Consider the following 18,853-nt stretch of genomic DNA (forward strand, 5'->3'; position numbering starts at 1 on the left):
GTGAGGTGAGCACAAACTACTATTTTGAAGCGTTTTAAAAGCCATTTCAATTGCATCTTGAACGAATGATTATTTCTAACAACAACATTCATAATCTTCGCTCAACGCGGTGTGCGAAATCATCTCGCACAGTGTGTGTCTCGAGGGCAGAAACAAAGCACATTTCTTGTCGTTGTCGCCGGAAAATTAACCAAAGTCTCCACACCATGATGATAATCTCTGTTTGCCCGTTTCACCGGCCCCATCCCCCAATTCCGAAAAGCTGTCACTAAATGTGATCCTCGTTACGGGGGGTCCTGTGCCGATGGCCCCGTGCACACGAATGAAAAGCTTCCTCTCTAGCCCACGCTTCACCACGCCACATCAACGACATAAGGGAGATTAAGCATAAGGGGTGGAAAATTGGAGATTGCAAGCTTGACTTTTTTCCCGTCCATTATGCCGGCCGCCATTGCCGGGTGGCTGGCTACACAAACGATACGCTGGATACGTGATAATGGCAAAGTCTTAATTGAAAATCGGGCAGCGCGCAACGACGTTCGTGACCCCAGCGGCGGCGGTGTGGCAAGCTGTGGCAAGCTTTCGCGTGATTGCTCCCGTGAGCGCCATTCCAGGCGCCGGCAACAATGGCACTTCTTACACCGGAGCGTTCCTCCGACCAGTGCTGGCCGATATTAGCATTATTAGCATTATTAAAACAACTTTTATCGTTTGTCTGTCGGTGGCTATTTTACGGTTCAAGTGTGACCAACGCCATCAAAGGTAATCAGTGAAACGGGGCGACACGGAGGCACAATGTCTTTCACAGCTGCTAGTGCTTTATTTGTACGGGTGCGATTTTGAAAAGACAACCAACAAAAAAATGGAAGAAAATTCAAACCAAACTTGCTCCCTTTCACCAAACCAACGCTCAATAAACGCACAGATAAAATATAAACGAACGAAAGCAAAAATCTACATAATTTTATTCGCTTCTCGCTCTGCTCCAGAGACCAAACATTACCATTAGGCTCAACTCAGTAAAGTTCAGGAACAAAGGGCGCTACTAAATAAAAGAAATCTTGCTTTTGCCACAACAAAAGCATACTTATTTCGCATCACCAAATCGGCCGGTGCGCGCGTAAAGAGGGGTTCCAAAGGGTTTTAATTACTGGCGCTACCCTGATGATAGCCGGACTTAATTAAGTCCATATTACGCTACCCCGCTCGTGAAACAACGGATGCAATACACGATCGAAACGAGTTTCCTATGCAGCTCTGCGTCTAGTGTATTTGTGTGTCTGTTTATGGTGCATCCTTTAAAGCATTCCGTCACAATACCAAGCCAAACAATGGAAAATGCTAACCAACTACAGTCGGAGCAAAAGTCTCCGGACTGCATACGCAAATGTTATTGCAACTGGTGCTAGTACATCGGCTATATTGTGCTTTTTTAAGCATGATGAAATAATAAAAAGAGAAGTGATGCAAATTATGTACCCGGGTGTGCTAACAAACTACTGTACAGGGTTGAGCAGTTTAGTCCACTAACAACATTGTCAGGTATTGTGACGTGCTTTTAAAATTACACTTTTTATAATCATTGTTTTTTTTGCAATCCTTGTGTTGCTGTTTTTCATAGATAGATATATATAAAATAAATATATATCTTTCCAGTTTGAAAATAATTTCACGTACAACGTCCGGTGCAAGACGGTTGAAAATTCGTCAAATTGCGCCAAAGGGACGCGCTTTACCTGTCTCCTGTTCAAACTTGATGCGTAAGAAAAAACGGATAAAACTTATAAGGCAAACGTGGTATAGTTACTTCCACGAACCAACACCATATAGAAATTATGATAGATTATATATGATAGAATACGAGGTGCTTGATGCTTACAGTCGTTGCTACATAATTTTGACTCTAAGGCATCAATTTTTGACTCTAACGCACCTGTTTTTGTCTGTAAGTCTTCAATTTTTTACTCTTGTTCGAATCATGACAATTTTACAAGGTATTCAAGCAGATTTTTAATAATTGAAATTTCACATCGCATAAACAATACATAAACTGTGTAAATTAATTGTTTTTTTTGCGAAAAAATGAATAAATTTTATAAATTCTAAAGCCCTTGTTTTCAGCTGAAAAAACATGCCAATTTTTTCACTCCATTAAATTTTTCAAAATGTATAAAACAATTGTTTTATTTTAAATGCTATCTATGAAATTATTCACTACTTAACTTAATTTCATATTCAGTTCAATAATCTCAGAACACACAGTTTCAAAAATAACGTAAAATTTTGTAAATAAAACGATTGACTCACATTCAAAAATTGATGCCTTCGAGGCAAAAATTGATGCGCACTGTCAAAAATTGATGCCTTCCAGGCAAAAATAGGTGAGTTAGAGTCAAAATTTAGCGGCAACGACTGTAAATACGAGATGCTTAAATTTAAGAGTTATTAAGTTTTTTATGTTGTTGTTAAATCTGAGACAGAGTCTTTTACAAAGGGTTTAAAAGTTAAATGGGACCATTCCGTTACATAGTGACAGGAAAATCCATTATTTTGTGAAATGTGTCTACACTTTTCCAAAATCCTTAGGATTTCATAAATGGCTGTAAATGATCACATAACATAACACATAACTGTCGTGAAATGTTATTGATTTGCCAAAATTCATTGCCTTTTGACGATATTTTTTTGCATTTTAAGTGATTTTCACCATCGTGCCATTATAAGTCTGCCAAAACTAGCATGTTCCTATAGCGGTTATAGTCATAACACCAATAAAAACATAACATTCTAGTTTTTTTCCACGATATTTTTGATTGGTAGTATTGTTTTCACTAAAATACATATAGCGGTAGGTATAACGAAGCAGTCACAAAATATGTATTTTTTCATAAATTTGTGGTGTTTGATGGTAAAAATGGTTATGATTGCGAAGATCAAAGATATTACTTTAAATCTGTTAAATCACATCTGTACCCCTACAAATTGCACCACTATTGGAACATTTACCCTATCTCTATAAAACTACATTAATCTTTGTATCTATCAAGTGGTCCATCAAGTTGGTAGGCTTCTGCTACATAGAAGAACCGAATACCAATGGTGTCTATATCATCAGCGTATGTCAGGAACCCGAAGTCTCCAGCCTCGAGTCGCGGATGGCCCACTTCAGCGCCAAATTGAATAGGAGACAGGCAAATGACATTGGTCATAGTCATTCTAACTAGCCTTATCAGTTTGGGCGAGATTCCAAAAAGACTTTTCAGAGTTGCTGGGCAAAATCAATAGAGCAACTAGTACTCTAACATATCGTGAATTCTTAAGTAAATTAGGACTGAGACAGTATAGCAGTTTTGACATTAAGAGGCGAGAGTATAGCTCTAATGAACCTTTGTTGTCCATGTCTAGAGTTTTTAAACTATGTGTATTTTAATTTAATCACTCTATTCTATTCAAAATCACCTACTAAATCTTTTGAATCAGCTCTTAATAGAATAATTAGTGATAGTTCAGCATAGCATAGGATAGTTGTCAAGTTGTTTAGGCCACATACATGTAAGAACATTTTTAAAATAAATAAATAATTAAATAAATAAATAATAAAAAAGAAGAAGCTAAAACTTTACACTTTTACGGTCTTCAATCATCGGTAAGTGGAATGATTTCCCTGGCGCATTCTCGTGTAGTGTTGTCTCTACTTCTGAACTCTACATTTGAAGGCTTATCGTACCAAAAATTGCACAATAAGATCGCTCTAAATACTGCAAAGTTGATTCACAGGCCACTTGGTTCAGTTTCTTCACTGTATTTAAATAATTAATTCAAATCTAACTGCACACTCCCCAAATATAACAACGTCCATGTGACTTCTTTGTTTGGCACACAAACTTCCAAACCAATGAGCTTTCAAGCTATTGAAAAGTGGTACGCGTGAATCACACGCTTCCAACAAAACAAAAACCATTCGTTCCTAGGTACCAATTCACTTAACTGCTGACTTCAATTTTCATGTTTACGTGCCCATATCTTCGCCCGCATTTCAAACGCATTGACAGTAGTTTCAATATTGTTGGTACGCCCATACTCGTTATGCACCAGCTGTATGCATCGTAAAAGTATCATAATGATCGACACAGCACGGGAATAGCATCCGCCCAGCAAAACACCAGAAACAGAGTGATTTTATTATGCCCAGTCTCAAGGTTTCGTTCTTGGGATGGTCGCCTCTAGACGCAAACCCTTGCAAATGCGACCCTTACCATCTTCCCCCAACCAGGGCGTGCTGGTACGATGCAATCGCCGCCGCAACCATAAACCGACCAGCAGACGGTGCTCCAAACACAGAAACAACCAGCGAAAAGCATAAAGGAAAATGAATGGATTCTCCGATCGAAAGCGCACAACAATAATAGCACGCCATCGAGAGGTTGGTGTTGTCGTCGTTTTGATATTGTCGTCGAAATGGAGGTTACGATGGACCTGTTTTGCTTGGCTCTCCTTCTCACTCTCGCTATTTTGTTCGCATACAACGACGACGACGACGACCGAGAGTCTACACCGAAGGCGTCTTTCATCACTGACCAAATAAGGGATCGGTGGCCTGCATTGGGCTTGCACTCCTCGGGCACAGCATCTCGAAGAAACACGCGTGCTGCTGGCGGTGCTTACCGAAAAAGGACAAAAAGGTTGCACCGAACAACCAGTCAACCTAATTGTTTGTTTTACGATTTAAAGAATCGTAGGGGAAATGGTTAACGGAGTAAGGGGAGCGGTCTTCACGTTTGGGGTCAACAGTGATTGTTGACCAGCCTCCGTTTCTGAGCTGCTTTATGCATTGCAGGCATATTCTGGCAATAAAGATAGTAATTCTGGGCAACGGGTTTAAGGGAAGGATGGAGGTTAACGATTGAACCCTGGGTTTTGCTCATTGTTGGCAAGTTTGCCACAGCGAGAAATCCTCGCAATTCAAATCCCAATTAAATCATCCGTTTTTCAATGTGAAAAGTTGCAACGTTTCGGGAAATGCAAGTGTACAAGAACAAAGCTTCACTTATACTTACTATTTTGCGATCTTGTTTTAACAGAGGAATGGATCGAATTAGTATGTCCTGGCGATTGGTACATTTCATCATTTTTTACCCAGTAATAAATGGAACATATAATGTAAATTAAACCTACTACTTGCATCTTATCATTTTTGAAAAGATGTTTAGAATTTGACATGTTTTTTTCACGATTTGTGTTCTTTTTCTTTTGGATTTTCTAGCATTTTCTAGAATTTCTAGCGACTATCAACTTGCAATCCAAAATATCTTGCTGTAGTAAAGTTAATAATAACAATTATAAAACTGAGTAACAATTTTAATGTAATCATAATAAAAGATAGCTATAATAATTAGTAATAACAAGAGAAGAAACGAACATAACAACCTTTAAAAACTCCAGGAAAACTAAAAACCTGAAATAATAAAACTCAAAAAACCTGAAATTTCCAGGAAAAAAGAGCATATGTTTTTGCTTTATTCCTATTTTTGATTACCTTTCCAATGAAAGAGTCTATTTTAAACTTGTTATGTTCAACCGCATATAGGCTGATTTTTTATGTTTGTGTTTTCATTTGAACCGAACGTTCTATGGAAAAAGAACCCATAACTACTATACACCCCGACATTCATTCTCTTTTCCCCGAAAATTACCCATTTTAAAATGATTTATTTCTATTAAAAATACATGCAATAAAAGTGCATGATATTATACAGTGGTTGAATGAAAATCTCGATGTAAACATTACTCGAGCACCATGTGAATGGTTTTCTCAAAAACAGCTTGTCGGGTTTAATATATCATCCACAGAAATGCATGCATTAACGTTAAAATCTATGGAATGTAATCTAAATCTGATTCACATGCACCTCCTGGGTTCGGAAATTCGGATGCTGCAATTAAATAATAGGAAATTGAATCACAAAACTTAACCCTCTCTTTTCGGAACTGTGTAAACTACCCCATACTACACTAACGCACACCAAACACTTTGCCCCCAACTGCACAGGATCAACAAGGATCCACCCAAAAATACCCTATATTATTATTTTTATTGATGAAAGTTGTTCAAACAAACACACAGCACGGTACGTGATGGGCACACAGGCACCGAGTGCAGCAAATATGGTGCAACATCATACAGCCCTTGCCAACCAATGTGTGTGTATGCACATATGCAAATGCACTTGTCTGATGCATTAATGTAAAAAGCGCCATTTTCCTCTCACCATACACCCCCCCCTCCCCATGCCGCTCCTTACCCCACCGTAAGCAACCTGCGCTTGTTGCCGATTTTTGATGCGTCTAGCCTCCCAGCATCCATAGCACAGTGTGGCGCAGCACTATATGGTAGTATGGCAGTGGGCAGGTGTTGTCGAACGCTATTCCATTTTTGCGAGATTACACTTTTCAGCGTGTTCGTATCTAAATTGCTCGCGTGTTTTTCGTTTCGTTTTATTATCTCGTTTCTTTTTTCCTTCCTCTCTACCTGCTTGCCACGGTGTGTGGTGAAGCTGGTATGGCGTGCAATAACACTGGTCATACCAAGGATCAAGAGAGCCAGAGCGGGCGGGAGCGATGCACACCGAGCGATGGTTGGTAAAGTTGGCAACCCCAGCCCCTGGCACGACCAGCGAACGTGTCTCGCGTTGATTATTTTTCGTGTTTACTTAGCTGTGTGCTCTTGTTCCTCTCCCCAACCCGGGACGCACTTTGTTACCAATACACGCGATGTTAGTATTTTCAAACATTTCCTTCTCCCGCGGAAGCGATGCTCTATTACCACTGCTCCCCGCCACACCCTTTTGGGGTTTTTTTTTTTACATACGAAAAATGAACTCTTTATTCGAACTGTACTTTGTCCGTTCACACATACACAAACCCCTGCAGTGCGGACGGAGCCACAAAAAAACGCAACCATTTAAGAGAGATAAAGTGTATACAATAGTTTCCTCTCGGTTTAAGAGTGACTCTTGAAAAAAAAGCCACAAATTTACCAACAAAACACTCCACAGCCCTCACCAACCACTCCCTCTCGCAGACAGATAGAGAGAAAGAGAGAGAAGGAGAGAGAAGCATGAGGATACTGAAAGCGAGCGTACCTTTTAACAGCATAAACACTCACCGCGCACACATGTGATAAATAGTGGAAATAATCGTTTAAACATAAAAGCGCATCCAAAACTTCGGCGGCATCGTCGTCGTCCCCGGTCGTTGTGGATGCATCGCCATTTGCTAGTCAACATCGAACCCGTAGATAGATACGTTAAATGACCCTCCCCAGGTTGCTGTTCTCGCCGGCTTTAGGTTGCACGTACACGGGCGCACGATATGCTCTCCCCGCCGCAAAGAGTAGATCGCAGTAAGCCGGCTCACATCGACACACACACAGCATGGAGCGCGCCCATAAAGCCGTACCATAAACATGCATTCGAAATGCAGTTAGAGAAGATTTAGAGGAAGTGCACCCGGAGTGCCCCGATCGTGTCCTGTCCGAGTCCATCCCTGTGAAGCAGGGCCTAGTGGGTGGGTGGTGGTACTTCCAATTTTTTATCGGTTCTTTTTTTGTTAATAATTCTAGATGTACTTTACCTCTGCTCTGCATACATGCATGCGGGGCCACGTGAGTATGGAAGGGGGGTTTGTTTGTGTGTAGGATGTTTTGCTTGTTAAAACGGATTAAGCGGGATTGTTGGATCGTTGGAAAAAAGTGTGCCAGTCATGTACCTCTAGCGCGTGCATTTTAATGCGATCAGTAAGTGGGATCCAATAAATCTGATCAAATATGGATGATTTTGTGTTCTTGCTCCATCCATTTGAAATAAAGGGTTCATGAAAAATCCATCGAAACCAAGTGGGTCAACATGAATCTGGCGCACAAGATTTAAAAAGTAACACAAAAAGAGATGAAACAACGAAAATGATACTTCCAACAGACATATAGAAATAGAACACAAATATGAACACAGAAATACATTTTGATAAGATTTTTTTTGTTTGTTTTTATTCTCCTTTTTCTGCTTAAATTATAAAACTCTATATGCAATTATAAAGTTTCGTCTGTGTGCATGTAAGGGTGCGCCTTGGCTGCATTTGTCTCAGTGTGTATGTGTGTGTGTTTGTAAATGTGTTGCGTTTTTTGTTTTGTGTTTGCCTGGTTTGCCAATGTACTTGTTTTGAATTTGTTTTGACTCTTGCGATGGTTTCCTCTTACATTCTATAAACTGTACTTTCCTTGCTTTATTTATTCACTATTGTTTGTTCTGATTGATTTTAGAATCTACTCACTATTGTTTGTCTCTGTTTTGTTTTGCTTTACTTTGCTCTGCTTTTCGCCGCTTTGTTGTTGTTGTTGGTTCATGTTATTATCAGCGTCGGTAGTGTAGAAGGATAAATTATCTTTTCGCCAACTTCGCCAACTTTCCATCCACCCCCACAAAACGGTCACCGCCGCAGCACTGTACTTGTATAGGTATAAATTGTTCAACTTTTACGGGTGCAGGCGTTTGTTTGTTTTAAAATTAATGTATGATACCGTGGTTTTCAACTTGTGGTTTTCCTCCTTCTTTTTAATATTACCTTATCCTTAAATATTACGGTCTTGTGTCCTGTTTATGTTTTAGCATCGTATCATGTGATCGTTACATTTAATTCGTAAATATTGTTTTCCTCTCCATCGACACTTTCGCTATAAACTATTCGCTAACATTCGCCTTTCTGGGTTCGGGTTTTTGTTTTCAGTTTCACCAAATTATGTTCAAATGTTTGTTTCGGCGCGCTCTCTCTCTCCCTCTCGTTTGTGTGTTGTATGTTTTTTCCTTCTTCTATTTCCGTTTAATGCTTTCATATAATAATTAAAAATGTTTTATTAGCCTTTTGCCACCGTTTCTTAACTGTCTTCCAACACACTCATTCATCCATTTCTTTCAGCACTGTTTCCGATTCACTCATTCACACACACACGACTCATTCACGCCGTTCCTTTCTGCTTTGCGGTTTCGCTTTTCCCCACCAGATCGTTCTTGCTTGTCTTACCACGTACTAATAATTTTAACTTCTCTCTACTCCACTAACAATTTGCAGTGACTCATCTATCGTGTCTCTATTCCATTTGAATCATCATTTTTATGCTGTACGAAGTTACGGTATAAGATGAGTTAGTTTGTTTGTGTGCAGGTATATGTACTTTACGCTAGTTTGTTCCATTTTTTTTTGCCCCAATTTTCTCTTACATTTCCATCACCACATGGAGTGCGCACCATTCATTCATTTTCTGTTTAGTCACTTGCTGCTGCTGCTCGGCGTGCACAATTCACCTTTCGTTTAACACTATTCTTAGTCAGATTTAATGAGTCTTATTGATGCTTGCATATGATGGTTAGATGTCCACGGTGTATACTCAGCTTTTTCTAGTAAACCCGAAAACAATCAAACAGTTTGCGACCATACACACAGGCATTGTAAATGCAAATGCCTCTGTGTTTTACTCATTCTCATCAGTAGTATCGGGACGTACGTACAGTAAACATTGTATTTGTAATCATCAGTTTAATAGAAAATAATACTACCTTCACAAAACAAATCAGGTTCTGTTAAAGGTTTCCGCGTTTTGTTCCTCTACACTACCAGGTCTCGTCTACATCCTCCTCCATCGTCAATGTTCAATAAAACCAAGAGTGATAAGTATGTCCCTTTCTTTTCATTCCACGTACAGCAAGTATCCAATTCCGAATTCCACCAGCTCGGCGTCGGAAGGAAGCAATAGTGGAACGTTCTCCGGTCGCAATGTAAATTGATCTTCACACGATCAGAAGGTCATGAGGTCATGAGGTTTACGGATTTTTTTGTTTTGTTTTCGGCGCTTTATGGTAATGTTTGCAGAGCAACTTGTCTGACCTGGGGCGGTTTTGTTGAGCATTTCCTTGGATTGCCCAAATACAATTACAAGGAAATGATAGTAATTATAAACACCGCAGCAGATTGTCACTTATTCTTCTAATAAGTCACTTGTATTGTAGTATTTTTACACCTTCTCCGTTTTCGTTCCACCATTTTCGAGAGACACTGCGCAGTTGGATGAAATGCTGCACCCGTGTGCAAGAGTAGCCTTCCTTTCGGGATGTTAAGTTTTATTTATTTTGTTTTGTAGTTTCAGTTTCTACATTCGGGCGTGTTTCTGTATCGTGTGTTTGGCTTTACATTTGTTTCTCATTTCTTACTTGCTTGAATTTATCCGAAAATGCTCTTTCCTTGGTAATTGGATGCAAACTTCACTATATCCTATCATTCACTATTTCTATCAGTAACTGAAAAAGCCATCCAAAGCTCCTTCCAAATCACATGCACGTGTTTTTTCCTACTTTCATGCTTTCATTCACTCGTACTGGTGTAGAAAAAGATTAATGCACAGGCACTCACACAACACTTTCATACCATACTCATTCAATTGCAAGCATTTTTTACAGTGTCCTGTGTGTGTGTGTGTTCATCAGCTCTACCCAACTCCAAGTATTTCTATATAAATCTCAGTCATTTGTTTTTGTATGCAAGGGGTGTACAGACATGTGTATATTCTACAGTGTTTGATTTTTACCTAAACTATTTGCTGGATTGAAACACAATCGATAAACGCAATCAACCATTCAAAGCTTTTGATGATCAGCAGTGTGAAAAGTAACATGCTGAACCGAAACGATCATTCATGCCGTAACGACCTGCGGGCTCATACTGGCCTAAACAGGCTTACTAGTACCACGCAACCGTAACAGTCCAACCTTGTAGGAGCTGACACATCCGTCAAATTGATCTCCGGGCTACCCCCGGTTAACCGAGAAAAAAAGTGTAAAAATGCTGGGAGTAATCAATTTAACCGGCCCTGTGGTACTGTTAACAACATGCTCATCATGAGTTCAAGCCCCGTACGGACCAAGCCCCCAAATACGTAGGGCTGACTAATCTGCTATGAATACACCAACAAGCCACAAATAGCCAAGCTGGCCAAGAGGCTTAGTGATGCCTAGACCGACTAAGGTTGTTGCGCCAAATAAGAAGAAGCAACAAATTTAACGGATGAATGCAATCGAATATTTAAAACATTCGAAAGCGTGTTTCATGTACGTTCTGAAAAAAACGTTCACCGAAGATGAAATTCGTCTCAAAGTAAACAGTCTATTTCAATTTATTCAGTAAATACTTTGCTTTTGTAGACTGTCAGATGTGTGTGTGTGTACGCCCAGTCTAAATTTGCAGTGTTTTATTTTTGTCTCTATTGCCGTACGGTGAAACCTAATGGTCGAATAATTAAAAGCAATAACCCAAAAAAACTATTGGCCACTGTGTGTTAAAATGGTTACCATGAGAATATACGTAAAATCCTCAAGGGACAAACCTCCAAAGAAATGTTTCGTATTGCCTCTCGAATAACGCCCCCAAAAGCATTTCATTACACAAAATCGTGCTCTTCTAGCTGACGGCTCATGTTGGATACGGTTATCCTAAGGTATATAAATACAGTAAAATGAACAAAAACTTAGATCGTACCTACTATGAGATAAACATGCATTTTTTTTCACTTACACTAACGTATAAAGTGAAACTACGGACAGGTTAAATAAACATCCATTCCGTTTCTTCAAACGTTCGGCTGATTTGAGAATAATTGGTCTGTATTGCGTGCGTGGTGAACGAAGGGGACATTTTGATCGCATAATAATGCACAGAGTGCTTCGTGCCATTACGTTAAGCAATGCGCTAATAAACTCGACGATGTGCAGCTGCAGTGAGATCGACTAGGACACAGAAACTACTTCAACTTGGATTAGGTTTTTTTTGCGCCTTAATTTTCAACTGTTTCATTTAAAATTTCGTTACTATGCCCGACAAGATTAATACAAACAATCTTGCCAAAACCAATCGTAACATTGGGAACTATATTTTAAAACGAATCCGGCTTGTGCAAAAAATACAACTAAGCCATACCCTTCGAAAGAAATGTCCACATGCGTGTTGTTGGGATGCTGATGCACTTTTTAAGATGTCGTCAAACGTTAGATCGAGCTTCGCCAATGCTCGCGATCATTAATTAGATCGTTTAATTCTCACTGTGAAAAAAAAAACAATCGATCAACTCCTACTTACGATCACTCACACGCACATTAGGTGTTTCGTTTTTCTCTTCCAATTAAATAAACCCGCGCATGTATGTTCTTTACGTCCTTTCTTAGATATTATTGGTGTTGTACAAATAAAAGTCGGTTCGCCACTCTACGGTATGATGCACAGGCATTGTATCGCTGTCGTGTCGTGTTGTTTTCCGTTTACTGTAGTCTCGTCTTGGATATATCCCCTCTTTTAGTGACCGTAATGATTGTTGTTGTACTGTGCTAAAAACTATACTATCCTACGCATTACACCTCATATTCCTCGCCACATCCCCGGTCAAGCACAATGGCTCACCATATGCACCCCCATTTTAAACCCTCGCTCCTCCCTACCATGCCCCCACGAACACATCTACGTCCTGTGTCGCTCTCTTGACTTTCGTTTCACTCTACAGTTTTATCAGCTTCGGAGCGCTAAGTTCTGGCGTGTCTTCGCCATTATCGTCGCAGCAGAGAGGACGTTTGTTGCTGCCATTGCTGCTGCTGTCGGTGGAGATCGGCGTGTCCGGTTCGGTACTGTCCGCGACGGGGCTGGTCGTGCTCAACGCGTCCTTTCCAGCAACTGCTGAATCGCCTAAGCTTTCACCGGATGCTTTCGTGCAGTCGTTGACGAGAGGTGTCACTTGTGTGTTGGCGGCGGCGGCGGTTGTCTGCACCTGTTCCGTAACCGAGGTACCATTGTTCGTTAATTCAGTCATCGTGACCGCTGCTGCCTCGGCCGTGCTGCTATTGTCAGTGGCATCCTTGGACGTATCCTCAGCATCGAGGAGCTTTTCTTCGTCCTCCTGAGCAGAGCCACTCGAGCCCGGCGTACTTTTGCCATTGGACACGACGCCTCCGGCAGCCGCTGCTTCGTTGCTTTCCGATTCCGACGATTCCACCATAGCGGTGCGGGAGTTTTCGTCGTTCGTATTACCCTCATCCTCGACGATGCCATTGTCTCCATCGACCTCCTCCTCATCGGCTACCTCGTCATCATCCTCATCTTCACCTCCCTCTTCCTTTGAGATTCCGTTCTGAGCGGCGTCGCCCTCAGCATCAGCCGCAACGCCATTGCCATTTCCAGGCATGCCGCCAAGCAGCTCCGGCTGTAAATCTGACACGACGTAGTGCGTCCATAGTGCCAGCTCGACCGAATGTGCTGACCATTTCTTCGGCTTCGGACCCGTCTTGTCCGACGCACCATTTTCGGTCGCATCACCCTTGCCTTCCTTGCCTGCCGGCTCCTTGGCGGCGCTTTCACTTCCTTCCCCGTCGGCCGCAACAGCCTCCGCTGTGCCACCACCTCCGCCACCGCCGTTAGTGGCACTGTCCTTCTTTTCGCCCGCTGATTCTTCTGCAGCGCCATTGCTTTCCTCTTCCAGATTTAGCCGCTCCATTGTCTGCTGGATGTGTGTGACAAACTTTAGATACTCTTTAGTCGTATAATCGATGCCCTCAATATCCGGAATTGCCATCAGACATTCGTCAGCCATGAAGGGCGCGCTTTCCGGTGCAGCAGCAGCCAGCAAAGCCGATGCCATCGTAATTCCCACACCCTTCAGGTTCGAGAGAGCATTCAGGGCCTGCTCCAGGTTCGGCAGCTTCCGGAAAGCTTTCTTCGTCTCCATCACCACCGCCCGGGGTGTGTTGATTTTGATGAGATAGGACAGCTGCGGGTAGAACTTGCCGCGCGTCTGCTTCCACTCCATCGTCTGTACCAGCTCTTCGTGCAGCAGGTGAGCATCGCGGCCACGAGTTTTGATCAACTTCGGCAGCTCGTTCTGGTACCACTTTTCGAGGCGTAATAGTTTATCTGCCTTTTTGCCGTTGCCTCTCGTTTCTGCCTTCAGCTTCAGGGCTTTCGGGTACAGCTTGAGCACGTAGTCGAACTGGGCCGAGTTGCCGTGCTGGAAGAATGTTGCACTATCCTTGACAATTGCCATTGTTTCGCTGTAATGAAATAAGAGCAGAAAAACACATCATTAGTATTAAAAATTAGTATTAAGACCAAAAGAGTATCAGAAATATAATATCGTGTCCCGCAGTTGCCATCAATCAATAGTTTAGTGCGAAGCATGTAGTACAAGTGATGTACAAAGTTCATGGTTTATCACTTAGACCATGGATTTCATATTGTTTTAAAATGTGTATTATGGATGATCGATGATCTCCATGAAATTAACGTTTATAACCCTAAATGTATTTGACCCTAACTCATCATCAGTCACATCAGTGTAGCATCTCATTAGCCGGATTGCGCCCCTCATAATGAACACCGCAGATAGCGAAGGAGAATGCTTTATTGGTTGCATTCCAAGCGCGTCCGACAAAGAAGGGTAAGCCTTTTCACATACGTCATTCTGATCGGAACATCGGAAAGCTTAGTGTATTGAGCAGTAGCTGCTACACACTACCGCCGAGCCAGCCGTTGATTAAAGCAAATGTCAGACAGCACACAAATGTACATGTTGAGTTCAGTATAATGGACGTCACGGAAGCATAATCTTGCACGGTACAGAGCAATCAACCTCCCACATTCCGGCAGCATCATCCACGCGTCCGTTGGATGCAAAGGGATACAGAAATAGCATGATGTATCGACATACATAAATGGTACCATCCAGAGTACGCCACGTACGCCAAACACACATGCGAAGCATGTCCGGTTTATGCTACTGCTGGGTCAATAACGCTATGCAACAACGATTTTCCCTGCATTCCTCTCGATCAGTAGTAGTACGGGCCGTGGAACAGGAAATGCGGACGCCCAAAAGAATGGCGAAAGAACGACTCTTGGTGGTAAATATTCATGGCACCGTAACACTAAAGCCCACGAAGCATACCCGCGAGGTCAGGATGTACGAGAACACACCTCTCTAGGGTCGCTCGACGACGAAAATTGCCCGCCGTACCCATAATGTCTGATAGAGATGGGGTTTTGTGTGCATGCAGGTGCAAAATGCAGCAGCAAAAAAGCTAACATCAACGTACCGTTCGATCCGGAAGGTCCGAATGTTCAATGAAGCAAGTCCAATGCAACCAATGGCGCAGCAATGCCACCACCCCAGCCCAGCAGCGGCCATCGTCGGAACCAGTCATCATGAAATACGGGAAATTGCCAAATAAAACAAATGCATTACGCAGGCACAGGCTGGTGGAGAGCACACGATGCCGGATGTCGTAAAATTGCAGACGAGGCAGACGACGGGCACGGGCCAGGCAGAGAGTAAAAATCTAAATCGCTCTACCTACCACCGTCAGCATAAAGCAACAGAAGCAGGAGACAACAGTGCGGCTTAGCACGATAACGGATCGCACATAAATAATGCATCGCAATGCGTGCCTAATTCCGCACATCGATTTGCATCGATTTATAAATCAACCGCTGTCGGGTCGGTTAAAGCATGGTGCAAAACACAACGGCAAACGCGCCAAGCCAAAGCGATATGGCTTTTTTGCACTTTACTCTATACATTCGAACGAGTGCGAGTTGTAGGAAGTTATAATAAATAGCATTTAGTGTACAACAAACAGCATTGTGCAGTGTGTGGCGAATGGTGGCTGTTTGCCGTTGATCGATTGTATGAATCATGTCAAGGAAATTAAATATCCGTTAGTCGTTTCGGGTTCCCATCCTCCATGGTTGGAAAACAATAATATTGAGGATTTAACAGAAAAAAAATCGTGCATTTATCGTACGAAGTAAAGCCTAGCTATGAGTATCGAATATCGTTTTTGTCACATTGTAAACGCACAATCCTGTGTTCCATTCATTCGTTCAAAACCGGTGCGAATTAACTACAAATTATCCTTTTATCTTCTGCATACAAATCCTTTCCCGCTGGTCGTTGCTGGATTAATTCGATGTCGAAAAGAGTAATAAATAATACCCGAAGGAACCGAATGTTTTCTTTTGTTTTTATTTTTAGTTTTTCGCTCCTTTATTCTCGATACCCCTTATAACAAAACTTACAGAAATACAACTGGCTTACGCTTCCTTTCCGATGGCTGAATATTTGTAAAGGGAAAAGATTAACTTTATAATTCCCATCGTACTTTACTCGAACTGAAACATGGACATGGTTAAGGGGCGACAGCTGAGGAAGCGTGCGAAAAGAATGATGCCTTTTCTATCCATTCATCTTCGTCATTGACGAATTGACCGGATCAGCGCAACCCGAACGGCTAAATAATGGCCTGCCCCATCAAGGCCAACACAGGAAGGGAAAATACGTACGTACTTGGGATGGGATTGAGAAATAAATTGCACGAAATTCCTTCACCAACGGCCGCATCATGAACGAACGAAAGCAGCGAGCCCGCACTTTTCTCACAGTGAAGCAGAATGGGAGGAATCTCTGAATACCGTGGCTGGCCAAAGCACGAGCAGAAGAATTGAACGTGGAAAAGCACAAGAAAAATGCAAGCTCTTCCATTGGGAAAAGTTGTATCTCCATTTAATCACAACCCAGCGTTCTGGGTCTATTATCTTGTACCGATCGCTTCCAATTCTTAACCGAATTTAGGAGGCACTTTACGGTAATTCAATTCCACTCACAATTTGTCGTATTCCACAAACGTCTTGCGCGTATGCCCATCCATCGGAGGTGTACGGTTTTATTAAATGAATGCTTCCTTCAACAAACGAAGTTATATAAAATCGAACGCACAAATCTTAATTTATATGGCGATTGCTATTGGTGCGGTGTTCGACAGTTTGACTTATTTTTATTAATTGCTGGATGCGAATTCCGCATATGACTGAAGAACGTGCACAAAATTACACAGAAAGAGTGTGCGCACGTGAATTTAAGGCAATGCAAATTACCGTTTAATTGCTTGCGGGATAAGTTAAATGCAATTTCGTACAAAAAACAGATTAATGGCGCAACTCAAACAACATCGTTGAGCAATAGATACAAAAAAGATGAGTACAATTCTTTATGCCTTCATCCGTACGCAGGGTGGTGGAAACCAGTTCGTGTGGATGTTATTGCATTGCATTTCAATTCCATGGGTTCAACTTACACTGCACAATCACACACACATGTTTTGCTGTTGCTTTTACTCATTTTTCTTTTGCATGTATTGCTCGTTTATCATAGCCCATCCGCACCAAACTGAACCTTCCGCACACAAATGAAACAGACCCAAAATGAAACAACAGTTTCGTCAGCCGTTCTGCTGTGCAGTTGGCAAGCTGATGCCTGCAGCCATCACACACCACATGGGCGCACATGACAGATAGACAGACAGTGAAGTAGCAGCGGAAATTCATCACCGCGCACATAGCGTCGTTGGAGCTGCTGTAACATATCAAACGCAGCATTTCTTCCTTGTGCGTTTTAACTGACACGAGAGAAGGCAGACAAGGATTTATCCATAAATACACGTTCTTCTACTGCTACTGCTGCTGCTGCTGTGGCTGCAATGTCGCGAACCCTTCACGCGAGGACTATGACAAACGCACAGTTTCTAGGACCATGGTACTCGCCGTGGCCAACCAACCAACGACGAGGACTAGCGATTGGTAGCAGCTATCTGGTTTCCAGTCCAAAATAAAAGGGAAGTTGTAGTTGTAGCAACTGGCCGATCCCGTGGTACTGTCGTCAACTCGCAAAACTTAACAACATGCCCCTTCATGGGTTCAAGCTCCAAATGGACCGAGGCCTCATACATAGGTCAGACCGCTATGAGTAATCAATGAGTCACTGAAAGCCACAATTTTATTAAGTTTATCTAAAAATAGAGACCCAAGCCGATATAATTCCAGCGAGGATAATACACGATGAATACATTTCCTATTATTAAGCTGAGTGAAACTCTAACCCGCAGAAAATGAGATTGGATAAAGATGAAATGGAAAATAATCAAGAGAATAGCCAAACATTTTTCTTTGTAATTCCAATGGTTTATCGCCTCCGCAAGGCGTTCCAATTCAAACAATTCCAACACATATTTCCCTATTGTGCTCGTTATTCCCGTAGGGGAAAACGTCCCTGAGCTGCCTCAGGACACCACACTGAAGAAACCCCATCGGTGGTGTAGGAGAAAAGTCCTGTAACTTGACTACTGTCAGGTAAAGTTTAAGGCCGGGGAAGAGTGCGTTTGCATTACTTGTTTATTAACTTTTTATTTACTGTTACTTCCCTTCGTTTCAGGCGTTTCGGAAAACACGCTGAGCACACGCTGAATAAAGCAAACAATTTGTCTGTTTTTTGCCAACTGTTGATAATTAAGCTACAATTGTGAGTATGTGTATGCTTCGTTATTTTGAAGATGTATAAAAATAGAACGAATACGACACATTTTATTCAGAATCCTTCATCTCAGAATCCATCCAGAAAGTGCACTATTTGCTCACAGATGTATGCCCTGAGTTAACACAGAAGAAGCTCAACGATTCGAGCGGAAATGCAACAACATCGTCTAACAATCTTGTTTCTCTTCACTACTACCGAGTCTCCCAAAATAAAGTAAACAATTTCAAACCATCAACACACGAAAAGTTCCTGCTTAGTTTGTTACTCTCCACCACGCCACAACACAAACAATGACTTTCATCGTAAGCATCGTTCAATTCTAAGCGGAAATGTTCTGCTTTCGGAAAAAACACTCAACGTTATCCTCGATTTCGTGTTGTATGGTGAGTAAGTAAAACTCAACGACAA

At 41.8% G+C, this 18,853-nt stretch overlaps 2 protein-coding genes across 4 annotated transcripts in view; both read right to left on the minus strand.

The window, feature by feature from the left end:
* Window positions 1-18,853, minus strand: part of LOC120896973 — a 136,083-nt gene that overhangs the window by 83,003 nt on the left and 34,227 nt on the right. The window lies entirely within an intron of this gene.
* Window positions 8,013-18,853, minus strand: part of LOC120896976 — a 36,967-nt gene continuing 26,126 nt past the window's right edge. For both annotated transcript variants that reach the window (XM_040301528.1, XM_040301527.1), the window contains one exon: window positions 8,013-14,132. In XM_040301528.1, the coding sequence (XP_040157462.1) occupies window positions 12,590-14,125 (1,536 nt within the window). In that variant the 5' untranslated portion in view covers window positions 14,126-14,132 and the 3' untranslated portion in view covers window positions 8,013-12,589. The remainder of the gene's footprint in view (window positions 14,133-18,853) is intronic.

This window comes from Anopheles arabiensis, chromosome 2, assembly GCF_016920715.1.
Source record: "Anopheles arabiensis isolate DONGOLA chromosome 2, AaraD3, whole genome shotgun sequence".
Taxonomy (NCBI): Eukaryota; Metazoa; Arthropoda; class Insecta; order Diptera; family Culicidae; genus Anopheles; species Anopheles arabiensis.